Here is a 23,795-nt window from a genome sequence, read left to right on the forward strand (position 1 = left end):
AACTGCCACTTCAACTTGCTCCCTTCCAGTTCAAATACTCATTTCACTGTTTTACAGTTTCTAAAAGATATGATTTAATGTCTCTCATCCTATGCAGAAGCTTCCCACAATCTAATACCTGTCACCTTATACAAGTGCTCTCTTTACTGTCTCTCATTCAAAACCATTATCTTTATTGAAAAAGTGGCTTCACAATTGCATATATGACTCTTTCAAACTTGTCTTTCCATTTCTGTGATGTCACACTATCAGTACCATCATGACCCATTTGATAAGTGGTTTTTGGATGAGAAATGATACTATTGTATTTCTTTTCTATACTAGTATAAACAACACAATGTTTAATATGTATTTATCTCCTGATGGCACAAATACATTTAACAAAAATGGAGGAGTAAAATGACTGTTCCTCACTTTAGAAGATTATGTGTAGTAGTTACCTAATTTCTAACCTTTTTTCTTCATGAGTTTACAGAATTTATCAGAATAATCTCATTAAATTCCTAGATTTGAACATCCAGAACTTTTAATCTAGAAGAAAATAAGGCTTTCTGAAGTCCACATTTGTTGGGTGTGCTTTCTTGTGACACCAACATGTTTGATCAGGTTCTGTCGAAGACAGTTAGTACAGAAGTGGTTGTCTTTGTGCACTCCTCATTGTTATTCCCTGGCAGGGTAGTCACTGGAGGGTCACATTAAAGTTCATTCAATCAAAGCTGCAGCAGTAACAATAGTCAGCCTCAGGTCAGTTCTATCTCTCGAGATTTGTAGGGCAGCTTCCTCAAGTTATTTGCATAATTTTACGTAATATTACTGCCTTGAAATTTTGTAACAAAGAGCTTAAACCTAGCTATATCTATGCTCTTTGCCAAATGGATAGTTCAGCTCTCCATTTCCTCTTCCCATTTTTGTCTTTTTAGTATTACCTGTTTTATCTGTGTGTATTGGGGTATGTTTCAGGATTTTTTACTTTTATGTAATTAGGACAAGGCATTAGTCTTACACTTAAAATCCTATTTATAGCCAGTATTTTTATATGTGTGACTGTTCCTTCTACTTGAAGGTAGACTTCACCTGTTTCCTTTCCTAGAACGATCTTCAGAAGCCATGGGAAAAGCAAAGCCCACTGGGACACACAAGTGTCCTCATATGTAGCAATTGAGTTCTGTCCTTTTAAAAGCCAGTTGTGGAGACCTTTTGTTCATGCCCGTAATTGTTTTAAGGCATTTTGTACCCAAATGCCATTAATTTCTAATGTTGTGTAGTAAATTTTAGGTAGTTTGTACTTTTGGATATTTAGTTTTTGTTCTGAACGTATATACTGAGATCTTTTGTACAATGGCTGATTAGGCCTTCTAGGTTTTGGACAGATTTAAGTGGTATATGTCTGTCATAGAATCATAGAACACTAAAACTGGCAGGCAGCTTAAGAAGTCATTGAGTCCAGTCCCCTGCCCTCATGGCAGGACCAAGTACCACCCAGGCCATTCCTGATAAATGTCTATCTAACCTGCTCTTAAATATCTCCAGTGATAGAGAGCCCACAGCCTTCCTAGGCAATTTATTCCAGTGTTTAATCACCCTGATAGTTGGGAAGTTTTTCCTAATGTCCAACCTAAACCTTCTTTGCTGCAGTTTAAGCCCGTTGCTTCTTGTCTTATCCTTAGTGGCTAAGAAGAACAATATTTCTCCCTCCTCCTTGTAACACTCTTTTAGATACTTGTAAACCACTATCATGTCCCGTCTAAGTCTTCTCTTTTCTAAACTAAACAAGTCCAATTCTTTCAATCTTTCCTCATAGCTTATATTCTCTAGACTTTTAATCATTCTTGTTGCTCAACTCTGGACCTTCTCCAGTTTCTCCACACCCCTCTTGAAAGGTGGTGCCCAAAACTGGACACAGTACTCCAATTGAGGCCTAATCAGCGCAGAGTGGAGCTGATGAAAGACTTCTCATGTCTTGCTCACAATGCTCTTGTTAATGCATCCCAGAATCATATTTGTGTTTTCTGCAACAGTGTCACACTGTTGACTCATATTTAGATTGTGGTCCACTATGATCCCTAGATCCCTTTCTGCAGTACTCCTTGTCAGACAATCCATTCCCATTCTGTATGTGTGAAACTGATTGTTCCTTCCTAATTGAAGTACTTTCTGTATGTCCTTATTATACTTCATCCTATTTACCTCAGACCATTTCTCCAGTATGTCCAGATCTTTTTGAATTATGACCCTATCCTCCAACACAGTTGCAGCCCCTCCCAGCTTTGTATCATCTGCAAATATACTAAGCATACTTTCATGCCCTTACTTTTTCCCCCCTCACCTAACCTACTGCCCAGATCAATATTACTCTTTGCAGCATTGTCTTTACCATTTGTCAGTGTTCTAGACTGCCTGATGGATCAAAGAAAGGGGAGGTAGATCTGTAACAACCCCTTTTCTGATCAGCAAGACCAGTTTCACTATTGTTGTATTTAGATGGAATAAATGGGCTCAAAGTGTCAAAGGCGCTGTCACTGATCAATAGTAAACTGTGTTAAATGTAGAATGCGGTATGCAGAGACCTCAGCCTGCTTAGTACCTACATAAAGACACTGAACAATAGTTAAAACACTTGAAATATAAAGTATTAAGTAAGACTGTCATTTTAACAATATCTATAGTTCCCTTTCTCTTTAGCTGGAGAGAGTTTTATGAGGAAACATGTCTCGGAGATGATATTAAAGATGATAATAGCTGTTCTTATGGGGAAAAGAAAAGAAATTCGTTGAAATGAGCTGGTGCTTGCATTACTGATGCTGTTAAAATCTGATCCAGTTTGTTGAAAGACAGAAAAACACACACAAAAGAGTAAGGGGAGAAAATAACAGCAAAATTAGAAAATACAGCATCTGTCTTTGATTTTGACTCTCTTGCAATTGGTGCTGAAGAAGCACAGCACAGCACAGCACAGTACAAGCTTTTATCACCCCCTCCATGTCTTGGAAAACTTGTACCAGCATTGTGCTATTTAGGGTATTGCTTTTAGTTGCTATTTCCTGATCATGGGCTTTCAGCAGTGTTGCAAAGTATACACCTAAGCTAGACTCTTGTTAGACTGAAGGAAAGAGAAGAGGGATAGGAAAAAAGTAGTAAAGTGGGAAAGGAAACAGGCACAGGGTGTGGTGGGGATATATTCAAAGTCACACGTCCCAGGTGTTGGATGAGATTCAGCTGAAGATAGCAGAAGTGGCAGTGGTCATCTGGGTCCCTCTTTATTGGAGTTTGGTGAAGGTCTCTCAGAAGTGGGATGACAAAGGCATGGGGTCCCAAGAGATAGTTTGAGTAACAGCCATGATAGTAAAAACAGCAAGAAGTTCTGTGGCACCTTATACACTAACAGATCTATTGGAGCATAAGCTTTTGTGGGCAAAGACCCACTTGGTCAGATGCAGATGTCTTTGTCCACAAAAGCTTATGCTCCAATAGATCTGTTAGTCTATAAGGTACCATGAAACTCCTCATTATTTGTGTGGGTGCAGACTAACATGGCTACCCCTCTGATAACTTGTCAGCCATGATAGTGAATATCTCTCTGTTAGGCCACTTCTCCAAATTCTGTTTCTTTAAGCACCCCAAAAGAGATTGCTGGTTGGAATAGCTCATCCTCTCATTATTTTTTCCATCAGTTAAGCCTTGTTTCTGATACACCAATTTTGGTTCACTTATTTTCAGTCTCTTATTGTCTTGTTTACCAGTAATCTTAACACAATTCTTGAATTATATCAGTAAACCTTTTTGTGTGGACTAGTTCAGTCTTTAAGTCTTCCTTTTGATGATTGTAGATTATTGTGACCTTTTAGAAACATGCAGTCTCTTTTTTTTTACAGTTAAGCTCACAACTAGGGTAAATTTGAAGGCCCAGTTATCAGAATGCTACCTCTTCAACTTTCTCAGAAAATTTCTGCCCTCCTTCTCACTCATCATGTCCGTTTAAGACAATTTCAGGAGTTTCTATCATATGTAACAGCCTTTGGAATTGGAAATATCAACAGTCCATGAAAAGACCCTCTTGGCTAGTCAACATTCTATAACCACTGGGAAAGAAATTCACTTTCCCCATTAATGTTAAAATACTGGACCCTATTGAGAACATCCTTAATCCCAGGCATTTCTAATAAGGCAAAATAACTTTTATCAGGTGTCATAGCAAGGCTTCCTGTAGCTCCTAATCTATTATAATCCTCAATAATGGACTAGTCTGTTATCAATGAAGAGGTCAGGTCAGAACTTCATATTAGGTAAGCATGGCAAAATATTGGCATTTTGTGAAGAAAAGTCTACTTTTTGTGTGGCCAGTTATAAAGCTGTCATACCCAGGTAGCTGTTTAATCTTTGGGAGAAAATGTTCCTTCTAAAAGACGACTTTCCTGAGGAGCAGAATAACTCAGAAAAATCGTTTGTAGTGATGGGCATACCTACCCTGTACCAGTCCCCAAAGGCTTAACTCTGCAAGCTGAGGAAGCTCCAGCCCTGTGGGGCATGCTCAACCGGGTGGCAGCATGTAAAAGGTAGCAGTTCTGCTCATTCTGGGAACCTGCTGAAGTGGTAGGAGGCGGACTGCAGGCTGTTTCCAGGGGGCCCATGCTAGAGAACCATGGCACAAAGAGTTGTGGGAGGACTTCCAGCTAACTGATGATCCCAGAGAAGAGGCTGCACTAGTCAGAGCTCAGCCACTTGAGGACCCCCGAGATCTGGGGTGAAGTGTGGAATTTTGCTGAGGGAGAAAGGGAAGGAAGCAGCCCAGGGGACTTAGACTCATCTCTGGTGAGTTAATGGGTGAGCCAGTCAGTGTGTTTCAAGAGGATCCTTGCTGACCCAGTAATCAGCACCTCCAGGACCCCAAGGGGCCTGGTTTGGGACTGGGATGGGCAGTCCCTCTCCCAAGGGTGCCACACCTCTGTTATGTGGCGTCCTATTTTACCAATGGGCCAACAGGCCACACACTCCAAAAAAAGTCAGTTACTCCATAGATTCCAGCTATCAGGCTGTGGTCTCCTGAGTGAGAGAAATGCTTACTTTGGCCATTGGACTGTGCTGCCCTGAGTTCGAGGACACTTCTTGGTTCTAGTCATTAGGCCATGCTTGCCTGAGGGACAGGGCTGCTGATTGACTCTAGTCATTGGATCACACCATCCAGAGTGAGAGAGAGACTTACTGACTCTAGCCATTAAGGAAAGGGCCTGAGGGAAAGGGCCATGGCTTGACACTAGCCACTGGGCAATGTTGCCCTGAGTGAGTGGGCCACTTATTGACTTTAGGGTCATGCTACCCTGAGCAAAATGACTGTTTATTAACTCTGGCCACTAGGCGATACTGCCATATTTGGTAATTAGAGTCACAAGCATACAACCTAGCAGATAGTCATACAGCATTTTTCCTCTCCACTCCATACCCAGACATGATCTGGTCCCTGTGTCAGGGAATATTTACTTCACGACACCCCCTGGTATATGACCTGGTCCACATGATGGAATGGGCAGGTTGAACCTCTCTAGTCCAGCACCCTCAGGACCTGACTGCTGCCAAACAAGAGAATTTGCCTAACTGTGGGAGGTCATGATTGTCTAGCAGCACTACCAACACTTCTACCACTTACTGGGCTCTTAAAAGACATTCGGGGTAGATTCCAGCTAAATAACAGCACAGAACACGGAGAGCTAGGACTGGTGGCTGTAAACAAACTTTATGGGAAAATGGGAAACTTGGCCACACCCATGGTAAGTGGTTGTCCAGCTAAGCAAAATCATGCCAGATTACAGATGTTGCTGAATGATAGAGTACTGGTGATTAAGAAGTGTCGAAGTAGCCTATTTTGAAGTCAGAACATCGGAATAGGCTACTTCGATGCGTATCGTCTACACGTCCTCCGGGGCTGGTGCCGTTGATGTTCAACATCGAAGTAGCAACGGGGAATGTCGAAAGGAGCTACCCTGGAAGGAAATGCAGAGCGTCCACACGCGCAAGCACTCTCTGGCCGTGTCTACACTAGCCCCAGACTTCGAAATGGCCACGCAAATGGCCATATCGAAGTTTACTAATGAAGCACTGAAATGCATATTCAGCGCTTCATTAGCATGCGGGCGGCCGTGGCACTTCGAAGTAGGCGGGGTCCTTTTGAAAAGGAGCCCCATTGGGACGAGACGCGCGGCGGCGAGGCGCGTCAATTTCAAAGTCCCCTTATTCCTATGAGCTGATGGGAATAAGGGGACTTTGAAATAGGCGGCGTCCTTTTGAAAAGGAGCCCCATCTGGACGAGCTGCGCGGCAGCGAGCCACGTCAATTTCGAAGTGCCGCAGCCGCCCGCATGCTAGTGAAGCGCTGAATATGCATTTCAGCGCTTCATTAGTAAACTTCGAAATGGCCACGCAAATGGCCATTTCGAAGTTTGGGGCTAGTGTAGACATAGCCTCTGTCAAAATAAGGGGCCAGCAAAGCCTGCGGAGGGGGTCACAGGCTGGACTAGCCCTTCTGGGGCAAGAGCAAGCTGCTCTCTTAAAGGGTCCCTCCCAGACACACACAGCCTGCACAGCATGAGGTCCACAGAGCTGACAACCAGTTGCAGATCCTGTGCACACAGCATGGACACCCTGCTGCAGGAGCAGCAGCAGCCAGAAGCCCTGGGCTAAGGGCGGCTATATGTAGCAACCATAGAGCCCTGCAGGGGTTGGTCAGAGCGTTTCTCAACCCCTCAGCTGATCGCCGCCATGGAGGACCCAGCTATTTCGAGGTAGCGGGACACGGACCATCTACACATGCCCTACTTCGACATTGAACGTCGAAGTAGGGCACTATTCCCATCTTCGGATAGGAACAGCGATTTCGACGTCTTGCCTAACGTCGATTTCAACGTTGAAATAGCGCACGGCGCATGTAGACGCAACGCGTGCTATTTTGACGTTGTGCCAGCTACTTCGAAGTAGCTGGCTAGTGTAGACGCACCCTCTGTTAGTTAGTTTATGTGGCTTAAGACATTCTGTCTCAGATGTTTCTTTCAGATAGTACTCCTCATCTGTTTACTACTCAACATTGCAGGCCCATACACATGAATTTCTGTGGGGCTGAGGGGGGGGGTGTGCTTTTTTTAGCAAATGTGGACCACCACAATTTTGTAATATATAAAGGAGTTCACAACAGTCATGCAATGAGTGTGCATAAGAGAGGTTAATGAAAAATTTGAGTGGAATCAGTTATTGGTAAAATGATTTTGTTATAACATACTAAAAATTTATACAGTAATAAAGGCTTTATAGAAATTGCCTTCTGCGATCTTGCTGTAATATTGTAAGTGAAAAACAATATCCCAAATATTCCAGTCTACATCTTCAGAGTTTTTCAGTTAAGACTGTATATAGGCTAGTAGTAATGAAATAGGTTTTAGGTAACGGCAAACTTTTCTTCATGACAGTAAGTTCACAACAGTGTCTAATATATGTTTATAGTTAGTTTTCATCTTTAAGGAGCATTTGAAGCTCTAGTCTTCCAGGGAACTTCTGTACAAAGATAACCACCACTTCATACAAGACCATGCTGGGAAATGTAGTCCTTTCCTAACTCCAAGGCCAGGTCTCTAGGCAGGGAGCTGGCCATGGGACTATAGCTCCCAGGGTGCCTTTGGTTCCCCCATCATGCCCTGCAGGTTCCACCTGCACAGAACAGCAAGAAGGAGGGAAAAGAAACTGCACAGGGAGGGCTGCATTTGCAGCCTTTGCATAGCTCAGGCCTGTGTTGAAAATCTGTGAGGAAAAAGTGATTTTTCAGCTTCAGGAAAGAATGAAAGCCATCAAGTTCACCACAAGATCACTGAAATTTCTTCTGTATAACGTCAGACCAGGAGCACCTCAACACTCCTGGCCTGCATCTACACTAGCAAGTTCTTTCAAAACATCTTTGGAAAGAAGGGGTGTCTTTTGGAAGATCCTGTGGAGCATCTACACACAAAAAGCATTCTTTCAAAAGCAAATCAAATGAAGCACTCCTTTTGAAATTGCTCTTCTTTTCCTGTTTCAGGAAGAGCGTCCCCTTTTGAAAGCTTCTTTTGAAAGAAAACATGTAGACGCTCCGCAGGCCCTTTTTTTTTTTTTCGAAAGAGCCTGTCATGGGCTCTTGCAGTCATCATGGGGCCTCATTTTTTGATCCCTGGCCTGTTCTCTTGAAAGAGGAGGGGCTGTGTGGATGCTCTCTTTTGAAAGATCAGATCACTGTTTTGATCCGCCTTTTTATGTGTGGACTTACTCTTTCAAAAGAAGTTCTTTTGGAAGAGATCTTCCAGAAGGGCTTCTTTTGACTGATCTCTGTAGAGTAGACATAGTCCTATTGAGGTATCAAAAACTTTTTCTTGCTGTTTTCAGCTTTCAGCTTCAGTATCAGAAGAGGTAGAGCAATGGAAAACATCTAACTAAGAGAGCTTTCATCCTATCCTCTTCGTCTTTCTCAGATGAATGCAAATTTGATCAATTATTTGAAAACACAAAGCCAGTTCTAACTTCTGACTTAACCTCTCCCTCTGATACATATTGTTTGGGCACTTGTTTGCTGCATTTAATTGTAGCTTGTATGGATTTACAATAGATTGTTAGGTACTCACCATATTTCAGTTTAGCTAATTGGTCCAATTTCACTCCAGAGTGCCTCACAAAGCATTATAGGCACTGTGATAATCATTTTTTGTCCTCTGTGACATTGCCACCTTGTAACTACAGTTCGTGCCTAGCCATGCAACTCTTGATTTTAAGGGTGTGTGAACACTTTCTCTGAGCCCAACACTCTGCTTACCGATGGTATGACCACCTCAACCTTTCCAACAGCATGTTCACTCTTCTCTCCCTCCAGGAGCTTTAGGAGGGAGGAGCTCTTTGGAGACAATGTATTCAAATTTCAGAGAACAAGCGTTATTTGGATAACCCCTTTTCATGTTAAAACTTCATCTTTACTCTCTCATTTGATTTTCATATTTTAGAGATTTACTTTTTGGTGTGTAAGAAGAAATATCATTTTCGTAGGTGCATATAAATGTATTTAAAGTTAATTTGAATATCCCTTGCTTACCCAGGTTGCACATAGCATCTTCAAAAGAGTTTTTGGTATTGATACATGAAAAGAGAGATATGTGAGGATATTAACATCTGGGAATAATTTTCGGGTTTCTCTATTTTAGTCTGCTTAAGGCTATTATCAAGGACACACAGATCTTGGATCTTAGAGTAGTAGAAATCTAAATATGCATTTGATCACTTCACTTCTATATGTAGGATCTAAAAGCCTGATTATAGAACATTTTGTCATATGTGAGCAAAGCCTACAGTAACCTTAAACAAAAATGCAACATGTAGGCTATGTCTACACTCGCCCCCTTCTTCGAGGGGGGCATGGTAATCAGGGCGATGGGAGATTACTAATGAAGTGTGATGCACATGCAGCACTTCATTAGGCAAATTCTTCCCCGTGGCAATTTCGTAGTACCCGCACTACTTCGAAGTGCCTTTACTACCCCACAGTGCAAGCCATCACTTCAACGTTGCCATTGGGGAGAATTTGCCTAATGAAGTGCTGCATATGCATTGCAGCACTTCATTAGTAATCTGCCATCACCCTGATCACCATGCCCCCATGTAGATATAACCTGAGAGAATTCTGGTGAAAATTAAAAATATTTTAGAATCCTAGAAATGAAGTGATTTAGGTAGCCCACTACCTACCTTGGATGTGTATTCCAGAGTTTTACTACTCTTAAAGTAAGAGGCTGTGTCTGTGCCACAGTGATCTGTCGACAGAAGTTACTGTTGGAAGATATCTTCCAACAAAACTTCTGTCGATGGATTGCAGCCAGACAGCAAAGTGGATCTCTCTGTCCATCTACTCTGTTGACAGAGAGTGTCCAGACTGCCTGGATGCTCTCTCAACAGAATGGCCAACCAAAAGCACAGAAACCCCCCACCACAGAGCATCCACACGGCTTTTATATCAACAGATTCTATCAAGAAAGGCATTCTGCCTTATGGGAGAGAGGCAGTGATCTGTCGACAAAAGTGCTGTGTTTTGTTGAGTTACTGTTGGCAGAATGCATTTTAACTGTGGATGCTCCGTGAATTTTGTGTAGACATATACATAGACAAAACTCTCTAGTGTAGACATAGACTATATATTTTTCCTAATATCTAACCTAAAACTTAGTTGCTGCAGATTGAGCTGATTGCTACTTGTGCAACTTTCGTTGGACAGAACAATTGACCACGGTTCTCTTTATAACATCCCTTAACACATGTAAAACCTATTAAGTCCCTCCTCAGTCTTCTTAAGACTAAACATGCCTCGTTTTCATAGGTGGGATTTTCTAAACCCTTTATCGTATTTGCTGCTGTACTCAGAACACTTTCCCAATTGTCCATATCTTTCTTAGGGGGACCCTGATGATAATCTTCAAATATGTTAAGGACTTTTTATGAAAAGGATGATAATCCATTGTTTTCCATATCTACCTAAAGCAGGATAAGAAGTAATGGGTTAACCTACCAAAAAAAAATGGAAAAACTTTTTAACCAATAGATTACCAATGGAGGCTGTGGAATTCCCGTCACTGGAGGTTTTAGGAACTGGTTAGAAAAAGACCTTAGAGATAGTATAGATAGACTAAATCCTGCCTCAGCAGAGTGGGATGCCCTAGATGACATTTAGTTCTCTTGCAGCCCTAAATTTCTATGATTGCTAGGTAGATATGGTTTTTATCTGTTGACATTTGCATGCCTATCATCTAGGAAGTGTTAGTAAATTTACCTTTCCTATTTATGCTGACCACTGATCATCATACTTTGTTCACTGTTCATCTAGTCAAAATGATCTTTTGCCAGTAGTAAGCATTAAATCAGTTCTTGCATTGTGAAATTTGAGTATCTGTGTCTTGGAACAACAATGCAACATTGCATAATTTAGTACATACTTCCTTATCTCCTACATAAAAGATTGCAGTAAGACCATTATACCATTTAATGTATAATCATTGGGTAGAAAAATAGTGGTTCCTTTAGTTTGCTTTTTCATCATAGTTTTTTCTAATCTATCCTGCCAATTAAGTAAAATATTAGAACTAGATCATTTACAGCTGAAATGACTAAAATAATAATTACGTAAAGGTTAATAGTTCTTTATTTCGGAAGAAAATGCTGAATACTGGAGCTGAATTTGCATCTCATTATGGAGAAAAAAGAGTAGTGTTTTTATTGAGGAAACAAAACAATTGGGAATGATAACAAAACAAAGAGCCCAAGGAGTTTGTCTGTGGTAACTATGAAGCAAGTGAATCTGTCACAAGAATGAAACAGAGTAGCAGCACAGTACTAGTGCTGAAGAGATAATACAGAGTCCTAGACTGTTTTGTTCTGAAGAAACCACAGCAGAGTCTTCAAAAGAAAAATCTGTGTGTTTTAATGGAAGCTGAATATAGAATCTTAAAAAGGATAGAAAATGTGTTAGGTAAGAATGGATATGAGAACTGTGAACAGTTAAGACAACTCTAAGAAAACAAGCAGGAATGGAGAAGGCAAGAGTTGAATTAACAAGGGCACACACGTGTTTAGCAACAAGGAAAGTAGTTTTAGTTGTCAAAAGCAGGGCTGAGGAGAGTGTTCTCTGGGCCCCCTGGAAGGAGTGGGGCCTCTGGCAGAAGGGGTGGGGTTGGAGGTTAGCCTCCCCCAGTTAACCCGTCAGCACCGCTGGAGTTGCAGGGTTGTACTTCGGGGGGCTCCAATGGTGATTTAAAGAGCCCAGGTCTCTAGCTGTTGCTGAGAATCCCAGGGCAACTTCCCTGTTTGCTTTACCACTGTCAGTGACCCTGGTCGAAAGAAAGAAGAATGGTCAGGAAAGCAGGAGAAAAGAGAGTTCGGAGTGGCTTTTGAAAACGTTAAGAAGGGAAAATATCAACTCAGATTACTCAAATTGACTGAATCAGATCAAAAATGAAAAGGAAGTCAAAGTGCTAGTTAAATACGACAAGGTTGGGAAGAAAGATGGGGGGTATCGGTATTTGGAAAAGATAGAACAGGGAATAGTGCACATGAAGAGAATAAAATGTCTTCTTTTTATTATGTGTGCTGCAGTACCTCATCAAGATTAATTTGAGGTATAAAGAACTTAAATCTGTCATCAAGTTATTTGGAGTACTTCATGTCAGAAAACATGTAATTCAAGTTTTACTTTTGAAATAAAAGATACAGAAAAGGAGATACTGCAGGGGGAAAAATCTCTTTTCCTGGTTAGAACTGAAGCAAGGGGAGAGAAATTTTTTACAGAATACTCTTCAGAATAATACCTGATAACTTTCTGTGCAGAAGACTGAAGTGACTGGCATGAAAGTTATTCGTTGCAATCCATGTATTAGTTCTTTACAGAGGTTTGACTCTTTTATCCACCCAGTCCCCCAATCTCCGAAGGAAAAAAATGCATTAAGGCTTCAGGGTCCCTGTTAGATCAGCTGTTATGAAGGCTTCAATAGAGAATTTAAAAAATGTTTTGATGTGGTATCCCAGTTTCTACATGATAAGGAAATGTTTGTCCCCCTCAACATGCCACTAGGAAATAATCTGATGTTGGTAAAGATCAGGAGCAGACTGTTTACTCCTCTGCAGCAAAGGGTTTTGGGGATTTCCTTTCCAGAACTGCTTTGTGGGCAGCACCTCTACACACCATCCTTACTGCAAGATGTAGAGTTTTAGTTTCACTGTTATTTTGTAACACAGTTTCTAAGGAAATAGAAATAAAAATGTACATGAAAACTATTAGCCTTTTCGTTATTCCTTTTTACTTGCAATGCTTAAAATAGATATGAAAATTATCAAAAATATATATGATACTGATTTGTTTTCCAAATAGGTGTTATTGTTTCCCTTAACCTCCTTGACTGCAACTAATGGTATTTCTGTGCTGCAATTAAAAACCCATGGCAGGCTACTACCAGCTGACTCTAGCTTGCAGGGCTTGGTCATCAGGGTTGTTTAACTGAAGTATAGACATCCAGGCTCCATCTGAAGTCTGAGCTCTCAGACCCTTCAAAATCGGGCGATCTTTATAATCTCTACACTGCACTTAACCAGATCCGTAGCCTGAGTCCGCTGGCACGAGCCAGCCCTGAGTGTCTAAGGGTACGTGTACCCTTAGACACAGACAGTGGTGCTTTTCAGGCTTGGGCTTATTCTGAATCCTGACCATGCTTTTGCAGTTTGAATCAGTGGAGATTGTTTAAGAGTCATATAAAGCACTCACTTCTCCATTAGAGGGATTGTTCTGCTCCAAGCTCTAACATCTGTATAGCAGTGTATTGTGCTGACACAGGATTATGCTTTCTAGCAAGTGCATTTCTGTACCGGGTACTGATTTTACATATTTTGATAAAATACATTCTGATCTGGTATACAGAATATCATACAGTATTCATTTATTCATGTTTCTGCCACAGTTCTTTTTCAGTGGTGCTTTCACTTGAAAGTTATCCCTTTTCCTTAGTTTATATTTGTTTAGTCAGGTATTTAAGAAAGATTAACTATATGTATAATATGAATTGGCCACAGTAAACATCCCATTAACTGATATGTATGTTATATATTCATTGCTACTATATGAAAAGAATCTGATTTTACCAAACAGGCCTATCATCTTGAAAGTTAACAATATTCCATTGTTTTGACTCTTGTAATTTTTTTACACTTTAAGAGTATTATGAAGAGGTGTACAATAACCAACTTCATTTGGCCTACTGCTTCAACATCCCTGAGGACAAATGGTTACGGAATTATTTTTATGAAAAATGTTTTAGCACTGCTACCCTGATCAAAATTGATGGTGGGAAGAAAGAGGCTGAAGCACATGCAAATATGGGTCTTGTCAATGAGGAAGAAGGTAAGTAACAGTTCATCTAATTACATAAAAAAGTATTCTCATTTTCAGTCACATTCTGTTGGTCTTTATCTGATTATTCTGCACAGTTCTCATAATATATTATTTCATGCTAAAATATCTTTTGTTTGTGAAGTTGTCATAATTTACATTTTTAAATCAGCAACTTTACAAATCAAACAGCTCATCATTAGAGAATTTTACAGTGCATTGACATGCCATTTGTAATCTGAAGCTTCTGTTTCAAACTGAAAACAAGACATATGAACATTTCTTTATAAATAAAGATGTTCCTTGCTTCGGAGGTTACATCCTTTCATCACGTGCTGGTTATTCAAATAACTTCTCTCTGATTAATGTTGTCTTAGAGGGTGAACCTGTTATATCGGCAAGAAAAGGTGTTAATATAAGCAACAATTGTCCTCACTGGCACATTTTTAATATTGTTTTCATTTTCATGGTAGAAAGATTTGAGTGTGTATGACAGAGTCTGTGCATGGAGGAGGTTTCACTATACAAATGTTGCTTTAATGCTAGTAAGGAGAAACAATAAGCAGATTTTTCACCACAGGTAATTGGTTCATATTTAACCTCCATTTCCACTTGCAAAATGTAGGTTATCTGTTTGATTTCTTCAAAAATATTTGCTTGATTATTCATTGCATATCTTCTCATATATTTACCTTGTGGTTTTATCACAGATATTCATATTTTTAGATATATTGCTTCAGTATGACTGACCATGTAAGAAACAGTGCACTGTTTCTGTGTTCTATTTTGATGAAGAAGCAACCATGAATCCATGTCTGTATAATTTCTATGAACTACTTGTGTACATAATTTTTAAATTTGCTTTCCACAAAAAAGTTTGTTGGTAAGACTCAATCATTCCAATATTAGCAGACAAACAAGTTGCAAAGGCCACAGGTATGGCAGAAGTTAATTTGTTAAAACATTCAGAGTTACATTGAAATAAAATATTTGAGATATGTGTGATGTTAAATTGTCTTACTTGGGAACTAGAAAAAATAGCTATAGTGCTTGAAGAAACCTCACTTGGTCCATCTAATTCTTATTCTAATTTGTTGTTGTTCTCATATGCACTCTCTCCAATTTGGTTACATTTTTCTTAAACTATGGTGACTAAAGTGGGATGCAGTACTACAAATGCCTTGCCAGAGCCAAATAGAATAGAACAGCTACCTCCTGTGTTGTATGTATGATACTACTGTTAATGCATCCCACAGTATCATACGATTGGCTGTTATTCAATATGTGATCCACTGTAACCTCTACATTCTCAAATAATCAAAGATTATAAAATACAAATGCACAAAAATTCAGTCAGTGCAGTAACCAGCTTTAATACCATGTGCTGTCTTTAAAGTGCTTAATTTTACAACTGCAGTACTCTTGTAACCTAGCTTTTTCAAAGGAATTTCCTTGTTTTTTAAAAGTAAATCTGGGTTTGTATGGAGCAGGAACGCTACATAGAAAAGCTTGCCCTTAAATCTTGCCTTCAAGACAGTCACCACTAGAATAAACAATATATATTGTAGAGTGAAAAAGAATGAAGAATAGACAATAGCAGTTCAAGAAGAGTTTTTAAACTGTTTGTCAAGAAAGGGTGGGAACTGAGGAGAAAGACTGATGTAGACAGGAGACTACATAGTGCTTTTTCTCCAGTAATTACTTTAATTAACCAGCAAAACAACATACATATTGCAGTCTGGTAAAGGAGAAAGAGACCGACACAGACTGTATAATATTTGCCAGGGTACAAAATATATTGGAAGAACAGAACAGGTTGTGCTGGTGAGGGGCAGAGGCAATATACGTGAAGGAAAATAAAGACTCACATGAAGTGAAAATCTTAAAAGAACCACAATGTTCCATACAATCTTTGTGGATTGTAATTCCATGCTCTAATAACAAAAATGACCAAGATAGTGACAGTGACTGTGAAATGCTAAAGGGAGATTAGAGAAGCTATCAAAATAAAAAGGTCAGTAATAATGGGGGATTTCAACTATCACCAGCTTGACAAGGTACACATCACCTCAGGATGGGGAGCAGAGGTAAAATTCCTTGATACCCAAATGACTTCTTGTAGCAGCTGATTCTGGGACCCACAAGGATAGAGGCATTTCTTAATTTAGTCCTAAGTGGAGTGCATAACTGCATCGCTTGGAAATAGTAACAACAATGTAACAAAATGTAACACTCCTGTGGTGGGGAAAACACCTCAGCAGCCCAACAGTGTGCCATTTAATTTAACAAAGAGGAATTACACAAAAAAAGAAAGGTTATTAAAAACAGAAAGTAAAGAGTACATTGCCAAGGATAAAAACCCCACAAGCTGCATGGAAACTTTTCAAAAAACACCATCATAGAAGCTAAGCTTAAATATATATTCCAAAGTAAAAAAGTACAGTAAGAATACCAAAAAAGTGGCACTGTGGCTTAACAACAAGGTAAAAGAAGCAGTGAGAGATAAAAAGGCATAGTTTAAAAAGTGGAAGTTAAATCCGAGTGAGGAAAATAAAAACTTGTGTGAAAAACAGAAATGAAATTTAATGTTTATAAATATAAAAATAATGCACACTGGAAAAAATAATCCCAATTGTACATACAAAATAATGGGAATTAATTTAGCTGTACCTACTCAAGAGAGATGTCTTGAAGGCATTGTGGATAGTTCTCTGCAACATCCACTCAGTGTGCAGCAGCAGTCAAAAAAGCAAACAATGTTAGGATTCATTAAAAAAGGGATAGAGACTAAGAAAGAGAATATCTTATTGCTTCTATATAAATCCATGGTAAGCACTCACATCTTGAATAATGTGCACAGATGTGGTTGCTTCATCTCCATAAAGCTATATTGATATTGGAAAAGGTTCAGAAAAGGGCAGTGAAAATTATTAGGGGTTTGCAATGGGTGTCGCATGAAAAAAAGATGAGGGAAAACTGACTTTTCACCTTCGAAAAAAAGAGACTAAGGGAGCATATGGTAGAGGTCTATAAAATCATGACTGGTGTGGAAGAACTGAATGGCTGTGTCTATACCTGCATTCCTCTTTCAAAAGAGGCATGCAAATGAGGGAAATCAAAAATGCAAATGATGTGCAGATTTACATCTCTGGCACTGTATTTGCATATTTTTCTTTCAAAAGAAGAAAAGCAGTGTAGACATGGCTCTTTCAAAAGTAAACCCCATGTTCAAAAGAACCCTTCTTCCCTTTTTTATGGGAAGCTCTTTCAAGAGATGAATATGCAAATGAAGTGCCAGATATGTAAATCTGTACCTCATTTGCATTTTCAGTTTCCTTCATTTGCATGCCTCTTCCGAAAGAGGAATGCAACTGTAGACACAGCCAGTAAGGAAAAGCTATTTACTTTTTCCCATAACATAGGACCCAAGGGTCACCAAATAAAATTAATGGGTAGCAGGTTTACAACTACCAAAAGGAAGTTTTTCTTCACACAACACATTGTAGGCATATGAGACCCCTTACTAGAGGATGTTGTGAAGACCAGAGCTTTAACAGGGTTCAAAAATAAGAACTAGATTAATTCATGGAGGCTAGGTCCATCAGTGTCTATTAGCCAGGATGGGTAGGAATGATGTCCCTAGCCTCTGTTTGTCAGAAGCTGGAAATGGATGACAGGCGAAGGATCACTTTGGTGATTGCCTATTCTGTTCATTCCCTCTGGGCATCTGGCATTGGTTGGCCTCCATCAGAAGACAAGATACTGGACTTGATGGACTTTTGTTCCCACTGAGTATGGCCATTCTTATGTCCTTTCATTACTTGCAGCAAGGCTTTGTAGAAAGACCCAAAATGCTAGTATTCATCCTCTCTGTTGTCATCCTGGAATCTCCCCTTGACCCAGGCATAGATGAAGAAATAAAACTTTCATAATGTGTGACACTGATACCAAGTGGGGGTCGTACATATTTATGAAGGCTTTAGCCCCCTTTCCTTATTTCAGCTTCCACATTCCACTACTTTTCACTTTTTCCTGTTTTTTATAGGCTAACTTATTAGTAACCTTAAATTCGTTAACATTTATGTCGCCTTGTAACCATGCTAAAGGTGGCTACTTTTTAAGAACTCTCTACTGTTTCACCCTAGATACCATCAGTCATCTTGTGGTATCTGCTGGTTTCTCATAGACATTATTATCCAGCCTCAGCAATTATTTTCAAAACATCAGCATCTCACAAACAGAGACAAGCTCAGCACATTTATTATGCTAAGCCTATGGCCTAATTTGGCAATGGTAAATATTTTACAGGCCCAAGACCTGTAGTCCTGCATTACAACATTTCTTCTGTGTCCTAAATAGACCAAATACTTATTATCCTTGGCTACAGCTTACAGCTGTGTCCAGCAAAGAGAAACAGAAGCTCTGGGATTTGTGAATTATCCCATTCATCTCAATGGGAGGTTAACTTTGAATAATTATTTTAATTTGTATTCTGGTAGAACCAAAGGTTCTGTTGGGAGACAGAGTTCTTGCTCTGAAGAGTTTTACTTTCTAAAAGACTGGAGACAGGCAAAGCTAGGGAGGGTGTGGTACAGTATATAATCAAAAATATAATTATGCCAATATCAATGTCTGCTGTTTAGCTGTTAAGCATTTCACAGCTGATAGATATCACATCCTGCTAATATGCTTGTATTATAAACCCACGTTTCCAGATGCTCAAAGTCCCAAATATTCTTTATCCAGTTTCCCCCTGACAACTTCTAAAGTCTTGCTATTAAGGTATGGACTTTCAAAGTTCTGCAGTAACTTAGGCTGGGACTTCTTAAAGCATTCAGTATTTGCCTAGCCCCCACAGAAGACACTGGTAAAATTCCCGTTGACTTCAGTGGAATCAACTTTAGACCAATTCTGTGCACTTTTGAAAGCTCCACCCTAAAAATGGAGGCAGACCATAAAATAAATTAAATTTGATATGACATTTAATAACAGAGATGTTTTTGCTGTTATATTCATTTTCATATTTAGTTAAATTAAAACCTTAATTGTTTTATTTATAAATGTTGCTACTAAATCTCCAGCCTGCTGGACTGGAGTGTCAGAGAAAGCAGGTTCCCTGCCACATAACTTAGATCGAACTTGCCATGGAACTGGGCCTTGAACACCTGAATTTAGGCTCAGGATGGTGGGTTGTTGGTTTTTTTTTTCATAGACATATAGGACTTTTATACCTTTGAGCTACAGCCATTCGATGATTACTTGTTCTGTTTACTCCCTCTGGGACATCTGGCATTGGCCACTGTTAGAAGACAGGATACTGGGCTAGATGCACCTTAGGTCTGACCCAGTCATTCTTCTGTTCTCATATAAGATGGGTAAACAAGGCCTAGTGAAGCCCGTGGAAAGGTTCCCATTGATTGTGGGCTTTGCACTGAGTCTTTGGTGTTTAAGTATCTTATTACTAGATGGATTTTAATCTCTTATTGTTCTGGAACACATTAAAATGTTCCCTTTAATTCATCATTAAGAAATGATTTATTTGATGTTGGAATTGTTTATGGCTACTTTTTTGTTAATAAAAATTATCCTTATAGTTATATTGTGAAAATTTTTGAGAGAAGTTCATAGATTTGTCTTAAATATCTGAGTTGAGGTTATATGCACATAGCTAAACAGGGTTGCCACAACTGCTGTGCCTGCAGGCAGAAATAATTTGTGTTCAAATAAAAAATGCATTAGATGAGTGTTAATGTTACAAAGTGAAGCACTGAAAATAATGAAATACTGAAGTTAAAATTACACACAATAGTTGTCCCTGTTCATATACATTATGAAGCATTATTTTTAGTTCAGTGATCATATACTATTTTTCCCTTTCAGGATTCTAGATTTCATTCAGGGTGAACCTTCCCTGTGAGCAAATGGCCAGCACCAGGAAAATATTACAAATTTGGCCTATTTTTTTATTTGTAGTGCAGCAATGCTTAGAAACCTTAGTTAGTGATCAGTATGTGGTAGGCACTCTACAAAAAGATGAGCACTGCCCTGAAGAATTTACAATTTAAAGGTACAATGAGAGACAGCAGGTAAATAAAACTAACAGATTGGGGGAGCACAAAATAACAAAGGAATTGTTTTGTGCTGAGTTCTTGTGCTGGATTTCACTTGCAGAGCAGCGAATGCAGCAACTTATCAGTTGAGAAGGAAACAAAAATTCCAGCTTCTTAGTGTGATTGGAAAAAAGATCCCATTTTTAGGGCTGGCTTTTATTTCCAAAAACAAAACTCAAAATCATAACAAATTAAGTCAAACAGTAATAACCACCCATTTCAATTCCAGTTTCATCTCTCTGGGAGAGAGGGATGGAGGGAGATACACCCATTCTTTTGTGATGTGTCCTTTATATCAGCTTCTCCTTTAATTATTTTTAATTAAAATCAGTCAACCCACGTCAGCAGCATGACAGGCGGAGAACCTGGTAGCCCCGTATATGCTTGAACCTTTTTTAAACTTGTTTATAGTTCTGTCACAGAACATAGTCCTCTCCTCCCATTTCTATTTCTAACTGGGATTTCCAAATGCTGGACAGGATTTGAAGATGGCAAGTTCAATAAGGCTTTTTTTATAACAAGCCTCAATGTCAATGAAACATGGTATAATACTTTTAATAGTTCCAGGCTAATGTGGTGCGGCAGTTCCAGAGGTTGTGACAACAGTGTTCTCTTTGTTTTTGCACTTAGCACTGTGCAGTCCTGGTCCACGGCTGGAATTCCTGGGTGCCACCACTATCCAAATAATATATAATATTCAGAGAATTCCAGCTATTGATGGTGCTGCTGCAAAGCAGCTTAAGGCCAGATTCTGCAATCCTCCTTATGAATACTAGTTTACTCTTCATGTTGTCCTATTGGCTCTTATTTGGTGTGCATCTTTATGGCTGCGTCTACATTAACAAGTCCTTTTGAAAGATTTTTTCAAAAGAAGGGGGCTCTTTTGAAAGATCCCAGGAAGTGTCTACACACAAAAAGTGTTCTTTCGACAGTAAATTGAAAGAATGTAGCACTCCTTTAGAAATCGCTTTTCCTTTCCCATTTCAGGAAGAATGTCTCCCTTCAAAAGCTTCTTTAGAAAGAAAATGTGTAGATGCTCTACAGGCCCTTCTTTTGAAGAAGCACTCCTGATGGGGTCTGAATCTTTGATCAGTGGCCTGTTCTTTCGAAATAGCAGATAACTCTTTTGATCTGCTTTTTTGTGTCTGGATGCACTCTTTTGAAAGAAGCTCTTTCGGAAGAGATCTTATGGAGGGGCTTCTTTCAAAAGATCTCAATAGTGTAGACGTAGCCTATGTGGTGGCATGTTTTAGTTTCACTTTACTAGAATGCAAAAGTGTCTTTTTTTCAAAACTTTGTGTACAATAAAGTGGGTTGGATTGACTTTCGAGAACACATATTACTTTGGCTTGCAGATTTGGAAAGGAAAACGGGGAAAAGAGGTTCAACTTGTTAGATAACTCAGCGATTTATAACTGAAAAGGAGACTTCTTATGATTAGTAATTAAAGTCCATTTGTTCAAGCCACCTGTTGAGTAAAAAAGAGGGGGGCACTAATAGCAGGTGAGATTTGAAGACCATTTCAAGCCTTTCCAAACGCCGTCGTCTTCTTGAGATGGCCCTGTCAGATCCCACAGTTATCTTAGGGAGTCATTCAAGAAATCGCACTAATTCCTATCTTTAGGTTCACTCAGGGACTGTTATCTGAAGTTCACTGTCTACATCAGAGGATCTGAAGGGCAGGAAATGAATTTTCCTTCCTGTCAAATTAAGTTTTGCTCATCAGATCTCGTAGTTTGAAACCCAGCCAAACACTGATGTTATGTAATCGTAAAAGTCTTCTGTTTCTAAATTATTATTTGAGCATTATTGTATACAATCACAGTTTTATTGTTCTAGTTGCATGAAAAGTTAATGTGTCAGCTAGCTAAGGAAGCACTTGACTGGAGAGTGTGGCATAGGGGTTTAAGAAGCAGTGCAGTAGGGGAAAAGGTCTTCAGATGCTACTGCTTTTCCCTGCCAGTCAATGGCCAGAGGGAAGCACCTATAAATCCAGATTGACACATCTGAAGACTAGACGGATTGAAAAAGCTTATTAGATAATTGAGTCTATCCCCATCCAAATGAAGGATGTAGTTTCCACATAAAGTACATCATATTATTACATAGAAATAATATGTTGATACTCATATAGAACTGACAGTTACCAGATTGAATTGATGTTAGAGATTTTGTATTTTCAATTCAAATTAATATAATCTAATAGAATCTGGGAGTAAGTCTTGAACATACAACATGAAGGAGAAAATTGCAAATTGAATTAATAGAAAAATGTAGTACAACTTATTAATTTTTATTCTTGTAACAGGAAAAGATACTACCAGGCACTGTGAATGTTTTGAATCATATGCTCTAGCAGATACTCCCAACGGACTGTTATAAAAAAACAAACCTCATATCACATTGTTCTTCCCTGTATGCATATATTTCTTTAATACAATAAAGTAAGCTTGTCATGTATATTTCTAATCTCAAGAAAAGATGAAAGGATGTGATTTTCACATTAAGGAGAGTCTCTTCATTTTAATAGAATTTTTACAGGAAGGAGACACCTTAATCCTATCGTATATTATAGTAAAAACCTCTTTGTCAGTGGCAGTAATGCATTAGTACAAACTCTAATAATCATAATATATATGTTCCATAAAAGTTTTAGCACCTACACATCAATAGGCTTATTTTTGACTCTTTGGGCATTTAGGGTATAACTTTTACTTGAAGACAGAGTTCCTGAGATTAGTTCAAAAACTTCATTAGTTATTTTTTATTCTAAAAATTAAATTGAACTTTAGAAAGTAATTTATTGGAGACCTTTTTAACTTAAGCAAAATGAATTACATATTTTAAAAACTTGCTATAATTCAAATGAATTAAGATATATAATCTTTACTTTTTCTATTAATTAACAGCATTTTTGTTGCATTGAGCATTGATCTCTGCTCTATGCATATGTTTGTAAGACTATAAGATCTAATGAAGAGATCTTTTTAAAGTATTGATAGTCAAAAGTAAATTAAACCATGTTTGATCTGTGTTAAAGATTCAAAGTCCAAGGTCTTTGAAAAGAAGTTAGAATAAAAATGTAATTAGGTTACATCCCTAAAGCCTGATATATCTTTAAACAAGACCTCAAATGAAACTTTATTAAAACTTCATATGAATTATTTCATTGCTTTATTTAAATTCATTTTCCCTCTTTTCTCTTTCATGTCTATTACTGACATGGCTGCTTGTATTTTACCTGTCTTTTCCAGGGTATTTTAATTATTTATTGCTTAATGAGTAGTCCTGAGACAAAGCTTTATTCCAAGCTGCCTATTCAGAAACAGGTTTTGAGCTTCTAAGTTTTACAAAGTTTCAGACTACTGCAGCTGAGACTGCAGTTCTCACTGTAGTATATAAACTTCTCTAGATGTAGAGTTTATTCATAGTAATTGACCACGGAGACAATGCTTCTGGGGATACCTTCTCAATGGGTCTGTTGGCCAGTAGGAGAGGCCTGACTATGCTGAATAATTTTTAGCTCAGCCTTTATCATTGTTGCCAAGATTCCCATAAGCACATTTTTGGTAACAGTTAGATGCTTCCTTTACTAGGGCTGTCAGAAATAAAAAGATGCAAATACCACTAGAACAATTACTTTATATTACAACACGGAGACCTAAACCAATAGTTCATAAACCAACACTTCAGCATAGCGATATGAGAGTCCTGTAACTCCTACACATCATTTTTCTTGCAGGCTGCTACCCTGAATCCCTCAGCCAT

At 38.9% G+C, this 23,795-nt stretch overlaps 1 protein-coding gene across 7 annotated transcripts in view; it reads left to right on the forward strand.

Annotated features, from left to right (window-relative positions):
• The window catches only part of TTC29 (tetratricopeptide repeat domain 29), a 598,163-nt gene that overhangs the window by 422,797 nt on the left and 151,571 nt on the right, over nt 1-23,795 (forward strand). For all 7 annotated transcript variants that reach the window (XM_074993220.1, XM_074993221.1, XM_074993218.1 and 4 more), the window contains one exon: nt 13,744-13,929. In XM_074993220.1, coding sequence (XP_074849321.1) covers nt 13,744-13,929 — 186 coding nt within the window. The remainder of the gene's footprint in view (nt 1-13,743; nt 13,930-23,795) is intronic.

The sequence above is a fragment of the Carettochelys insculpta genome, chromosome 4 (genome assembly GCF_033958435.1).
Source record: "Carettochelys insculpta isolate YL-2023 chromosome 4, ASM3395843v1, whole genome shotgun sequence".
Lineage (NCBI taxonomy): Eukaryota > Metazoa > Chordata > Testudines > Carettochelyidae > Carettochelys > Carettochelys insculpta.